General features: G+C 49.7%; 1 protein-coding gene, 1 long non-coding RNA gene and 4 other non-coding genes across 7 annotated transcripts; 1 reads left to right on the forward strand and 5 right to left on the reverse strand.

Moving 5' to 3' along the window:
* Positions 1 to 114: 114 nt before the first annotated feature.
* Positions 115 to 2,980, reverse strand: LOC133060707 (uncharacterized). Of its 2 annotated transcripts, XR_009693815.1 has the most exons (6): positions 2,672 to 2,978; positions 2,193 to 2,240; positions 1,565 to 1,653; positions 1,194 to 1,279; positions 814 to 862; positions 115 to 246 (listed from the first exon to the last, which is right to left on the reverse strand). It is a non-coding gene; the product is annotated as an uncharacterized LOC133060707 (long non-coding RNA). The 2 variants fall into 2 exon arrangements; XR_009693814.1 differs by having other exon boundaries at positions 814 to 1,279; positions 2,672 to 2,980.
* On the reverse strand, positions 318 to 391 carry LOC133061089 (small nucleolar RNA SNORD99). Its single transcript, XR_009693919.1, has one exon. It is a non-coding gene; the product is annotated as a small nucleolar RNA SNORD99 (small nucleolar RNA).
* LOC133061078 (small nucleolar RNA SNORA61) lies at positions 1,041 to 1,166 on the reverse strand. Its single transcript, XR_009693911.1, has one exon. It is a non-coding gene; the product is annotated as a small nucleolar RNA SNORA61 (small nucleolar RNA).
* Positions 1,387 to 1,517, reverse strand: LOC133061073 (small nucleolar RNA SNORA44). The gene has a single exon (XR_009693906.1). It is a non-coding gene; the product is annotated as a small nucleolar RNA SNORA44 (small nucleolar RNA).
* Positions 2,002 to 2,136, reverse strand: LOC133061068 (small nucleolar RNA SNORA16B/SNORA16A family). Its single transcript, XR_009693901.1, has one exon. It is a non-coding gene; the product is annotated as a small nucleolar RNA SNORA16B/SNORA16A family (small nucleolar RNA).
* A 5,302-nt stretch (positions 2,981 to 8,282) lies between the features above and the next one.
* On the forward strand, positions 8,283 to 11,160 carry RAB42 (RAB42, member RAS oncogene family). Its single transcript, XM_061148379.1, has 2 exons — positions 8,283 to 8,544; positions 9,195 to 11,160. The coding sequence occupies exons 1-2, from the start codon at positions 8,306 to 8,308 to the stop codon at positions 9,616 to 9,618; spliced, it is 663 nt and encodes a 220-aa protein (XP_061004362.1). The 5' UTR covers positions 8,283 to 8,305; the 3' UTR covers positions 9,619 to 11,160.
* Positions 11,161 to 13,498: the final 2,338 nt, after the last annotated feature.

Raw genomic sequence — 13,498 nt, forward strand, 5'->3', positions numbered from 1 at the left:
ATTTTATCACTTTCTGAGAAAAATCTTCAGAGATTGAGACTCTTAATTCATCCTGGGTCTTATGGAATATTTAAATGAGAATAAGCAAGCAACAAATTGAAAACATCAAGAAACTGACAAACATAGAACCTTTTATTGGTCAATCTTTTATTGGTCATTTATATGCCAGGTAGCAACATCACCAAAAACAACAGCTGTTTCCACCTGAAAGCGCCCCGTCTCTTCATTTGCCTTTTTGTTTCTCTCCTGAAAAGGAAGTATAAGCCAGTGTGTCAGTAACACCCCAATTTATCCGTGCCCCTCCAGGTTTTCCCAAGAGCTGGTCTCAGTCCCATATCCGCATTTATCATCCACAGATGTCCACTCAGATTAGGTTTCATCCTAGACCAGTCACAGCGTGAAAAATACCAAGCTAGACAGAACTACCTGTTTCTACCCAATCGTCTCCCACTCTCAAAGGAGGGGTGGGCGACTCCATGGCTACCCAAAACCACTGAGCACGAGCAGCAGTCGGCCCTCAGTCCTCAAGGTAAAGAGGTAACAGCTGCTACATTCTCCTCTCTGCGTGTGCTCTTGGCCTCAGTGCAGGCAAAACCTAGCAGACCACGTCACAAAGTAAACGTGTTTTTGTCATCTGGTTATGAACAGCCAATAAATGCAGCTTCCAAGGAAAGCCAGATGTAAGTGATACACTATAAACACAGGACTTTTCCACACTGGGTATCTTTATCTATTGGCTACACTACTGAGAGTCTTAACAAGCTAAGTACAAATGGAAGTTGTGATAAAGCTTCAGCTAGACCTTCAACTCACCCAACTCTGTAGATCCACACAGATGAAGACAGCTTTACTGGCAACAGGTCTTAGGGGGAGAAAAATATCAATCAGGAGGCAAGAAAACTATTAGTATATCCCTCCCAAATACAAAAATCTCAGCCAGCAATTACTGTACCAACTGCCAGTTTCATATATAGTTTCCCTTTAAGCCTAAGATTATCCCATTGTAAGGGGCAGAGAAAACAAGTTCCAAGAGAATTCAGCCTTGTCTGAAACTAGCCCACATGCTCTACAGCACACACGACGAGCACAGTTTCAGTACTACTATTCCTCCTCTTACGACCACCGAGACCAGGGTTTAGATCCGATGGGAAAGGGAACTGGAGGGTCAGGCTGTCTCCAGTACCCGACGTTACCTTATTCTGAAAGCATGGCTCCAGCAACAAGCTGGTGTTTGCAGTTACTTCAGTATCAGGCGCTGCCAGTTAAAAAACAGGGCAACCTGCAAAAAAGAGTGTGGAAGCGCTAACAAAAAACCTAATCTACACAGAATGTGATTTTGATGGAAATATGGATTCAAGTGGAAGACTTCCAGCCCAAATCCTGAGAGATTATAGGAAAGGCGAGTGGCAGCTGCAGGTATTATGCTGACCTGTGCTGTCAAAGTCTCTCCACGTTGCTCTCGCATGCAGTTGGAGATCCCATGGCCACAACAGGCCACAGCCCTTGGAAACATGCCGTACTGAGCCACGAGGTGGCTCCCAAGTTACATCTTCAGAGAACCTACCAGGCCCTGAGGCTTGTGTCCATCACTGTCATGTCCTCTTCACTCACCAGAAAGGTCAACTCCAGTCATCCTGGAATCTTCTGGCACAACTAAAATGAGAACAGCATTGTCCTGAATGACCTACTCGTTCCATTCATCTGGTTTTCAGAATCAAGGTTTTTGACTCGCCTTTAGACTGACGCCTTAAGCTTTTCAGGGCAAAGACCCACAGCATGGCCACAATCTGCACCACTTGCCCCTGATTTCCCCAGCCCAGGTATCTAACCCACCCATATGTGCATCTCCATACTGGTTCTTGGCCTCTGCAAGCCACTTCTCAAAAGCCTAATTCTTGCATGTAAGACCCCACCAATGGAACATTTCTGGTGGCCTCTGAAAACGTTGTCAGTTCTAATAAAGGTCTCTGGTTGTACCTGAGAAATGGCAAGTACAATGGGAACTGTCTTTTCCTGAAATGTTGCAGATCAGTTACAGCAAACAGAACGGCGACCGTCAAGGAAAACTGTCACTTTGGGCTCCTTTTTGACCACAGCAGCTATATGGAAGCAGCTGCAGCTTCGATAAGGGCCACGGGGGGACGGGGATCTAGGTCACAGTGCAGACCCAACACTGCAGCCCTCAGACTCACCTAAATCCTGTGAGATGTCAGGACTCATCTGCTGGGACATTTTGGAAACTAAAAGAAAACAGACATCCTATAAATTCTGATCACCACCTTCTTTTACTATGTGCCAGTGGTGTGTCTCATTTTATCGCCACAGGATCGTTCTATCAACCCCGTCTTACACCAGATTTAGACTTGTTACTTGCCAAAGTCCCCTATCAATGGAGAAAGTGACAACCTTGGGATTCAAAATAGGATCTGAATGACTATAGCCCGTCCTCCAGAAAACCTTGTCCTTATACCCACCAGGGTGACTTCCTTATCATGTGTTGTGCAGCCAGATAATTTTGGAGAAGGTAGGCAAGTTAACATGCCCAAGGTCACGGAGCAACTGTCACAGGCGTATTCAAGGTCTGGCTGACCCCACCACGTGGTCTCCCCTAACTTAAGCCACTTCAGTCCCAAAAACGCCGCACACCCGACCGCCTGCCCATGTTACTCACCCGTCACACCGGAGCACAGGGCCGCGAGGGCCGCGGCGGGAGCAGGGCGTGGCCCACACAGCGTCCGGTTTCTTCCACTGCGCCTGAGAACCACGTGGCCTTCCAGATCTCGGCCCAACTAGGCCAGGAGGCCTGGATCCTCCGTGCCGCGCTCAACATCCCGCCGCCTCTAGAGGCAGCCCTGGCAGGTGCGGCGCCCGTGGCAACCAGGCTAAGACCGGGAATGGCGGAGGATGGGCGTGGACCACTGCAGGCAGAGAACCCAAGACACACAAGACGACCCACGCGCGGCTGCCGGGAAAAAGGACGTTTGTCAGCCGGGAAGGGGTTTATATAGGCCCCGCCCCTCGCAGCTGTGCCTGACGATTGGAGCAGCGTACTGCGCGGAATGATGGGAGTTGTAGTTCGCTCGCCTCTGGCGAAAGGCCGACTGTTTGACTCGCAGTCCCAATCGCGTGTCGTGTGGGACCGTTTTCACTCGGTTGGAGGAAGCTTGTGTAAGTGATTTCTTCAGGATCCGAAGAGATTCCTCCGCCATCATTTAGCACTCAGTGAACGTCTAGTAACCCAGGACGGAGCTCATAAATATCACCGACTTTCAAAATCGGGAAGTTAACCTTTAACCCAGTGAGTTTAGCCAGGGATTTTGGTTCAAACCGCCTGAGAGCACGTCGAGGAGCAAAGACTGGGCAGGATTTCGGCGGAGGGATCTGGGGGCGGGCTTCCTTTCCAAAAGGAAGAGGTGACTGATTACAGAACTCATTAGAAGAATGCATTCTTTGTTCGGGCTTATCTCTTCAGCTAATAGATAAAAAAACTACTGAGTGCTTACTAAGTACATTATGCTCGATTATCTCAGCTAGTTTTCAAAATAACCCTGTGTATGGGAATTACAATTATGCCTCTTTTGCAGATAAGGAAACAGAAATGGCTTACACAGATAGCAAGCGAGTTAAGACCTGAAATGCGGAAGTTCACCTCATACGCCACACTCATATAATCACTGTGCCATGTACAAGTTTTATCCATAGAATGAATAAGCATCAATATATATATATTTAAAAAAAAAAAAAAAAGTAGTGAGACTCTGAGGTCTCAATGCAGGGGCCCCAGGTTCCATCCCTGGTCAGGGAACTAGATCCCACATGCTGCAACTAAAGATCCCACCAGTGGCAACTAATACCCAGGCGTCCACGCTCAGCCAGCTCTGACCCAGGCTCCTCTGTCCATGGGATTTTCCAGGCAAGAATACTAGAGTGTGTTGTTATTTCCTCCTCCAGGGTTGAACCCTTGTCTCCTGCATCTCCTGCATTGGCAAATGGGTTCTTTACAAAACACTGAGGCACCTGAGAAGCCCAAGATTCAGGCAGCCAAATAAATAATTTTTTTATTTCCATTATATATTTTAATAAGAGACAAATTGGGAGAGAATAGTTGAAAACATGCACTGAATAGGGGCCTTGCATCCAGAACATAAAGAACTCTTTGTTTTTGTTTTTGTTTTAGAACATAACTCTTAAGGAACTACCCTGGTGGTGCAGTGGTTAGGAATCTGCCTGCCAGTGCGGGGAACAGGGATTCCATCCCTGGTCCACGAGGACCCCCCATGACCCTGAACAGCTAGGCCTGTGGGCCACAACTACGGAGCCTGCGCTCTGAAACCTGCGTGAGCCGCACCTGTGGAACCCATGTGCTGCAGCTACTGAAGCCTGAGCTAGAACCTGTGCTCTGCAACAAGAGAAGCCACCACAACGAGAAACCTATAAGTAAATAAATGGCTCTTAAAACTCAATAGTAAAAAGTAAACTCACTCCATTTTTAAAAAGGGGGAAAAGGGGGGTGACAAAATTTGAAAGACACCTCACCAAAGAAGATAAACAGATGGCAAATAAACAGATGAATGACGCTCAATATCATAACACTACAAACACAGTGGAAGGGCTAAAAGTTAAAAAGATTGACAATATCGAACAACGAAGGAAAAGTAGAGCACGTGGAAATTTCATACAATATTCAGGACTGTAAAATGGTGCAACCACTTTGCAAAATGATTTTGCAGTTTTTAAATAAGTAAAAATGCACCTACTATCCAACCCAGCTGTTGCAGTACTAGGTATTTTCCAAGAGAAATGAAAAGCATACATCCACACAAAGACTTGAATATGAATGTTCATAGCAGTTGTATTTGTAATAGCCAAAGACTGAATATAACACAAATGTCCTTCAACAGGGATTGGATAAACAAATTGTGGTATATTAACACAGTGAAATACTATCATGTTGAGTGAAAGAAGCCAGACTATATACTATATGATAAATATTCTAGAAAATGCAAACTAATCTTTAGTGGCAGAAAGCAGATTGGTGGTTGTCTGGGAGAGGAGGTCAGGAATGAAGAATTAAAGAAGGACATGGAAAAAAGAAGGACATGGAGAAACTTTTGAGACTAATAGAGATGTTTATTATCTCAACTGTGGTGGCTTTGTGGGTGTACACTTATGTCAAAATGCATATTGTACATTTTTAATATGTGCAATTTACTATGTATCAATTACATTTTAATAAAGATGCTAAAAACAAAAAAGTAAGCAAGGGAAAATTCAGATCATGTAATTCACCTGCCCCACAATCACTGACTTCTCAACACATTTGAAATAAAGCTCAGTACCTTCGATGGCCTCTGAAGCCACAGATGATTTGGCGGCTCCTCCTCTTTGCTTTCATTACCTGATCCCTGGTCTAGGAGGATCCCACATGCGGCAGAGCAGCTAGGCCCCCGTGGCACAACCGCTGAAGTCCACATGTCCTAGAACCCACACGGTGCAACAAGAGAAGCGACTGCAATGAAGCCCACACACTGCAATGAAGAGTAGCCGCCGCTCACCGAAGCTAGAGTAAGCCCAAGCAGCAACAAAGACCCAGAGCAGCCAATAAATAAATAAATTTTAACAATTAAATTTAAGAAATAAAATAGAACTAAGATCTGGTAGCCGGTGGGAAGCTGCTGGGTAGCACAGGGAGCTCAGCTGGTGGCTTTGTGATGACCTAGAGGGTGAGATTGGGGGGGGAGGGGAGAGATGTGTACATAGAGCTGATACACTTTGCTGTCCAGCAGAAACACAACATTGTCAAGCAATTATATTCCAATAATAAAATTCATTAATTACAAAATAAAGGAAAAAAACAAAAAACTAGGATCTGTCTAATGCCAACGTGCACCTTCTATGACACACAGTTACCCCAGAACTGCCCCGTGTGGTGGCTGCCATGATCTGTCTCACTTCGCAGAAGGGGAGCAGGGCTGGGGAGGAGAAGTGACTCGCCCCTTGGGGAGTCACATAGGCAGTCTATGACAAAGTCAGCTGACAACTGGATTCCAGTGCCAGGTGCAGTCAGGGGCAGACACATGACCCCAGCCCATAGCAGGAACATCTAGGAGAGGAAGTTCAAGGAATCTGATGCTGACAGTGCACTCTGCCCACATGCTGACCACAAGGGCTTCTGGGATGTCTGGGTTCAAACTCCTTTCAAGCTGTTCATGCCTCTCTGCCTTCACCCACTGCCCCTGCCCGAGTGCCCTTCCTCGCTCACCTCCCCAGCTCCCACTGTCCTTGGAGACCCAGCTTCAGCTTCAGTTTCTCCAAGAGGTCTTTTCTAACCCCGTGGCTCCCTGAGTGCAACTCTGTTGTGGTATTTGAATGAATAATGAGTGAATGAATAAATGAATAGCACATCCACTTTTATTCATTCATTCAACCAGAAATATTTACTGAGCCAAGCACTGAGGATACAGCCACTGGTCCTTGGCCTCAAGGGGCCTGAGCCTAGAAGGGAGACAGACATCACAAAGGACAAAAGGGCCTGTGACCTCACTAGCCAGTCAGTGAGGGGCTTCTTGAAGACATAGATCTAACCTGAGGCCTAAAATTGGGGTTAGTTACCCTTTGAAGAGCAGAAGGGGAGTGTTCTTGGCATTGGGCTGATAAGAGGAAAGATGCTGCTCAGCACGGCTGGAGCACCAGTGGTGGGGGTAAAGACGGGAGAGGGTGGAATGAGGGGAAACGGTTCTGCACAGGCCTGATGCAAAAACTGTTTTTCCAGCTGAACAGAGCAAGGTGATGAGAGCATCCTGATAGAAGCCTCAGAGGGGCAGGTGGGAATGAGGCAGACTCTCCTGGTTTGGACAGAACTGGCAGGGAGGATCCTCAACACATACACCCTACCTGATTTTCCTTTCTCTCCTGGAGTGGGGGTGAGCCGAGACTTGGGCCCCTTCAGGCTAGTGCAGTGACCGAAGGGCAGAATTACTAGAAGGCTTAACAAAATGGCTTCTCACTGATTTATTTAGGAAATCTGGGCCTTCCCAGGTCCTCAAACTGTCCAGCCAGAAACAAATTTGGCCACCACTCTGTCTTCTGTGCTGAGTGATCTTGGGCTGGTTACTTAATTTCTGTGAACCTCAGTTTTCTCATCTGTAAAGAGCCGGGCAGACTAACAGCTACTCACAAGGTTGTGTACGGAGGAAATGTGATGATATGATGGTTTGCCTTAGTGAGAACTGCTTCCCACTGCCAACCTGTTAAACTGCAGCATCTACCCACTGTGGGTTAGTGAGATTAAACCAGCAGACAAGCTGTTTGGGACCAACCTCGAGCCTTGATGTTCTGGGTGTTCAGAAGACCAGCCTGAAAAGAGTGGAGATCTTGAATGCCGGTGCATCTGCCTTACCGTGCCCCTGACCCACTTTGTCCTGGTCCTTTGGGAACTTGCTTTCCAGTCCCCTTCTGTGGTATCAAGGGTGAGCCACACATGTCAGATGTGTGACAAGCCACACAGCTGAGCCTCAGTCTCCTGAGCTCTAAAATGGGCACACGACAGCCTTCTCAGAGGGTTGCTGTCCCAAAGCATAAGAAACTGACCATCTCACCTCATAAACCTTAGCTGTCCAGTCCACAAGCCAACTGTACTCTCTGGAATTGCAGTTGTCTGTCTACCCTGCCCCCTCTACCTGACTGTGTCCAAGTCTCTCTCTGGACCCTGGGGCCCAGCGCAGGCAGGCAGGGTGGAAGCCTGCTGAACTGTTGAAACTGAACACTGACCAGGGCCAGTAGGGCTCCAGGAGAGGGGCATCTGGGTGAGAAAAGTGCATCTATAAACCATCAACTTTCTCCAGGTCCAGCAGCAGGGGCGCAACAGGAGGCCTAACAGAGAGTTGGGGCTGCAGAGGGAAACCGTCCCCAAAGAATGAATGCAGTGGTCGCTCTGGCGCTGTCAGTCAGTCTCAGGCCAGGGCACGTTGGGTGTGGTGATCGGTCCTCTGTAGCCCTCCTCCCCACATTATCTAGTTTAATCTCTTCTTTGAAGTAGAGATTATCTCCACTTTACAGAGGAGAAAACTGAGACCCGGAGCGAGGAAGTGACCTGTCCAGGTGTTTCCACCGGGCCGGGTGGCTTCCTCGGCGAACGGTTCGGCGTTGCTGAAGACGCCCCAGGTTCTCCAGGCCCGGGTGTGGGTGTCTCTGGGGCCTCCCGGAGACTGGAGGCGGGGCCCAGAGACGGGGCGTGGGCGTGGCTGCGGGGCGGGGGCGGGGGCGCACAGTTGGCAGTCTGGCCTCCGGAGGCGAGACGCTGGCCATGGAGGCAGGGGGCTGTCGCTACCAGTTTCGGATCGCGCTGCTGGGGGACGCGGCCGTGGGCAAGACGTCGCTGCTGCGGTGCTACATGAGGGGTGCGCCCGGGATCCCCGAGCCCGAGCTACAGCTCGAGTCGGCGCCCACGGTGGGCGTCGAGTTCTATACCCGCACTGTGCAGCTTCAGGCCGGGCCGCGCGTCAAGCTGCAGCTCTGGGACACGGCGGGCCAGGAGCGCTTCAGGTACGCGGTGGGTGGGAGGTGGGCCGGGGAGGGACGAGAAGGGTTTGGGGTGAGGGGTTTCTGGTTGGGGCGGGGTGACCATGGGGATCCCTCAGAGTCGCCGCCCTCAGTGGCCTAAGTAGAGATCTGGGTGGGTCCTTGCCCTGGGCCCGGGTTCATCACGCTTGAGTCATTCATCCTACAAATAACAGCTGGTGGGCTGAGCCCCTGAGCTTGATGCTTGAGACCTGGCCCGGCCGTCCCCAGTGGAATATTCGACATTGAAACCTAGAGGGATGAATGACCTGGGTGCTGAGAGGACCCACAGAAGCGCAGAGAGGGAGGTGTCAGGGAGAGGTGGAAAGAAGAGATATTTGTGTTGGCTGTGAAGGATGCGTAGGAGTTTGCCAGGGAGAGAACTGGGAAACCTGCGATCAGGAAAACGTCAGGTTTTCTCCAGAAATGGTCAGGAGAGTATGGGAATCAAACTGCTCCCTGACTGAGGAACACACAGTAACTTGGGAGAGACACAGACCGGGGGAAAAGGGAAGCAGAGGGTGGTGTGAAATGAGCTGAAATGGGGGTGTGAGGCAGTCACTGGATGGAGGGGGACACAGGCCCCGGCGTGTTGAAGGCGTAACCCTCTCTCACCATACTCCCTTCACCATCAGGTGCATCACCAGGTCCTTTTACCGGAATGTGGTGGGTGTCCTGCTGGTCTTTGATGTGACAAACAGGAAGTCCTTTGAGCACATTCGAGACTGGCATCAGGAGGTCATGGCCACTCAGGGCCCCGACAAGGCGATCTTCCTGCTGATTGGCCACAAGAGTGACCTGCAGAGTGCCCGTTGTGTCTCAACCCAGGAGGCGGAGGAGCTGGCTGCCTCCTTGGGCACGGGCTTTATGGAGACCTCCACCAAAAGTAACTGCAATGTGGACCTGGCCTTCGACACCCTTGCCAACACCATCCAGCAGGCCTTGTGGCAGGGGGACATCAAATTGGAGGAGGACTGGGGGGGTGTGCGTCTCATCCAGAACACCCAGATCTCCAGACTGCCCAGCAGGATACAGCACCCAGGCCCATGCAGGTGTTGACTCTAGGAGGGAAAGGGTTAAAGCAGTGCTGGTGGGATGGGGAATGTTAATATCTCTCTGGAGGCCAAATGGCAGAATCTATTCAGACAGTTATTACAAACCATATCCTGGCACAGTGACGCCTTCTGGATTTTGGGGTCTTGGAGCTCAGCCCCTTTCCCACCAGAAAGGTCTAAGAGGCCAGGTGTACAGCCTGGAGCCTGTTTCCTCTGTGGTCAGAGGAGCTCGTAACAGACCCCACTCACGGGGGGTTGTGGGCATGACTGAGATCATGGATGTGCTATGCTCAGCCAGAGCCAGAGCCTCCCACACAGTCAGAATCGAATAACAAGAACTGTCATCGCTGCTGCTCTTTCCTCTCTTGGCCAGGATGTGGCCATTTCAGGCAGCGTCCCTGGGCTCGGACGCTGAGCTGCTCAGCGTGTGGACGCTGCTACAGGCGAGGAGGAGGGCAGGGGCTTTCAGGCTGAGCCAGGTCTTCAGGCTTGGATGACAAAGTGTGCCTTCAAACCCGGATTGCTGCCCAGTGCTCCTACTCCAAGGCCACGGGCCGGAGAGGCAGGGATGAATATGAACAGCTCTCTGGCTGGGCGCATGGTGGACACTGTGGTTAGCCACCATAATCTCCCCCCAGGACTGAAGAACCCATGGCCTCCTCCCCACCAGAGCGCCTAGCTGCTGGGAGTGCTATGTGGTGGTGGAGCCCAGGTTGCTCTCGGGGAACTGCCTGCTCATCTGGGGCAGCCCAGTCCAGCATCAATATATCAGATCGGTTGGGGGCGGGGGGAGTGTTCAAAGGCCTGGCCTTCTTGCCTCAACTCTAGACAACTCTGAAGGAAACACCCATCTTCATCACTCTCCATGGGGTCCATTGAGGCCACTGTTAGGACAGCATCACAGCTACATTCTCCTGCTCAATCCTGCTTTCTTCCCTTCCTCCCCCACCCAGGTATTGATCTCAAGAATCTCCTAATAGGGACTTCCCTGGTGGTTCAGTGGCTAAGAGCCTGAGCTTCTGATGCAGGGGGCCTGGTTTCGATCCCTGCCCAGGGAACTAGATCCGACATGCTGCTATAAAGATCGAAGATCCTAAGTGCCACAATTAAGACTTGGTGCAGTCAAGTAAATATTTTTTTAAGAAAGAATTTCGTAATAAAAGTCTGCACAAAAATACAAGGGGGAAAACACGTCTGCACCCTTGGAATTCCCTGGCAGTCCCGTGGTTAGCATTCTGTGATCTCAAAGCCAAGAGCCCAGGTTCAGTCCCTGGTTGGGGAACTGGAGATCCCACAGTCTGCATGGCGTGGAAAAAAAAATTATATATAAAAGTCTAGGGGACTTCCTTCGTGGTCCAGGGGCTAAGACTCTGAGTGTCCAATGCAGGGGGCCCGGGTTCGATCCCTGCTCAGGGAACAGTTACCCACATGCTGGAACTAAAGATCTCACATGCCACAATGAAGACTGAAGATCCTGCCTGCTGCAACTAAGACCCGGTGCAGCCAAACAAGTAAATACTAAAAAAATAAAAGTCTGCACACTGATTTTGTTCTCAAAATCTGGCTGCTGGGGAACTTAACCTGCAACAGAAACTGCTAGGCACAAAATATCCAGTGGCAATGCAGGAAGGCTTTATGGAGAGAGGGATCTTTACACTTCACTGAAGGCAGAAGAGGGTGACAGAGGGTGAGATGGCTGGATGGTATCACTGACTCAATGGACACGAATGTGGGCAAGCTCCGGGAGACTGACGGACAGGGAAGCCTGGCGTGCTGCGGTCCATGGGGTCGCAGTGAGTTGGACCTGGTGACTGAACAGCAACACAGCAGGTGTCAAGGGGATATCTGGGTGGTCTCATCGTGCCAGGGGGCATGGGCAGGGCAGGGCAGTTGCCATAGCAAAAATAGCACAGCCCCTTTACTCACTTTGTGACCTGGGGCCAGTTACTCAACCTGGTTGAGTCTCGGATTCCTCCTCAGTAAGCTGTCACTGAAAACCTCTCCTTCCTAGGGGTCTTGGGAAGTTTCACTTGGGTGATTTTTAGCTTCCTCACCTTGGCACCTGGGCCGGGAGCAACCTCTGTGTGCTCGACTTCCTCCCTGCCTTCTCTTTTCAAAACATCACTCATTCTTCTGACCATCCTGCAAGGTTGGCACGACTGTCTTCATTTCGTCGATGAGAAAGTGTAGACAAGAGAGGGAAATAATTTGCTGTAGAGTTATTATCATTCCTTCATCAAAAATGTCTTAAAATGAGCATCTATTCTGATCTGGGCTCCAGGAATACAGCAGTGCACAGAACAGAAAAGCAGTCCTAGGGCTGACATTCCAGTGGAAGAGAAAAAACTAGTAAGTGGGGCTAAACGAGTCTTAGCTGTAAGTGCTATAAAGACCACAGATCCGGGAGACGGGCCTGAGGGTGATGGGGGCTCGTTTAGAGCAGACGGTCAAGGAGGGCCTTTCTCAGGAGATGGCCTTTGATTTGAGAACCTAGATGAGGAGGAAGAACCAAGCTAAGAGCAGAGATCTGGGCAGAAGGAACGGTGTCCAGCTCTGATTGGGCACTTATGTACCATTTGCCAACCAGTTTGCCATTGCTGTCTCAGTGCAGCACCCCCCGCCCCCCACTCCTGGCCTCCAATCTTTAGTGTAGATTGTATCACCCATCTTGAGGGTCTCAGGCCTGCTGGGTGTGATTTAGCATCCACATTGCCCCAGGGGATCTTTTTAAAATACAGATTTGACCTGGCTGCTCTACTCCTAGAATCCCTCCCTGGCTCTCCATTGCCTGTAGGGTAAAATCCAAACCCTTTCCCCCCAAGTCCAGTCTGATCTGGTCCTATGGCATCTGTGCCTGCTTTGCCCAGGTTCCCAACCACCTAGCCCTGGGCTTTGCACACACTGTTCCCTTTGCCTGGAAGACCCTAGCACATTACTCCCTCCCTGTTATCTGATCAGCCTGCAACAGTCAGAATAATATGGCCTCCTCTTAACCACTGCATTATCCCAGCTGCCAAAAATAGGTTCAAACCTGGGTTTGAATCTCAGCTCTGCTATATACAATTGTGGGACCCTGGGGAACTCATTTCATCTAAGCCTCAGTGGACTCATCTGTAAGATGGGGATAATACTTCCTAACTCACAAGTTTTAGAAAGGATCAAATGACAAAGGCAGTACTCCTCACTAGGCTCTAGGAGTTCAGAAGGTGGATGTCCACTTCTTCCCCTGAGGGTTTTGCTCTTATGACTGTTAGGGAACAGAAGCTACTAAAGTATATACTTTAGGGAAATAAGAATTCCAAATGCTAACAAAGTTCTTAAAGGTCCTAACCCCTTGCAGAGATATGGGTTGGGCTCCCCACAGACTACTTGGCCTCCAAGCCTTTCCTCATGGTAAAATGAGAATGATTCCTACCTCACAGTTTTGTTAGAGGATTAATTATGACGTGGATTAAGTGTTAGGTTACTTAACACTTAATAAATGTTAGGTTACTTCTGCCAACAAGCCTCCTCTGGGCCTTTTGTGTGTGACTCCCTTGCCTGGAATGTCCCTCCTCCATCTCTGTCAAAACTCTGTTCACCCATCAAAGCTTAGTCCAACCTAACCTATTTCTTTGCCTGAGCCTTCAGGGCACTTATTCGAACGGCTCTCCTCTTTGCAGATTTCAGGTTCTGCTGTGTCTTTTTGCCCCACTAGAGGGCAGCTCTTCAAGATCGGGCTGATTCCCTTGAGGAGGCTCTCCGGCAGGGGAACACTGGGCTTTCTAAGACCATTAGGGAAAATCTGAAACATAACCAAGAATAAACGAGTATAAAGGATTGTGAAGAACCTCTTGTACTCATAACTCAGCTTCAACAAATAGCAGCAGGCCCATTGTGTTTTC

Source organism: Dama dama, chromosome 8 (genome assembly GCF_033118175.1).
Source record: "Dama dama isolate Ldn47 chromosome 8, ASM3311817v1, whole genome shotgun sequence".
Taxonomy (NCBI): domain Eukaryota; kingdom Metazoa; phylum Chordata; class Mammalia; order Artiodactyla; family Cervidae; genus Dama; species Dama dama.

Excerpts from the sequence above, each read along its gene's own strand:
- RAB42 (XM_061148379.1), top strand. The coding sequence starts at position 8,306 with ATGGAGGCAGGGGGCTGTCGCTACCAGTTTCGGATCGCGCTGCTGGGG. Across the intron at positions 8,545-9,194 it reads GCGGGCCAGGAGCGCTTCAG|GTGCATCACCAGGTCCTTTT; the intron begins GTACGCGGTGGG and ends CTTCACCATCAG.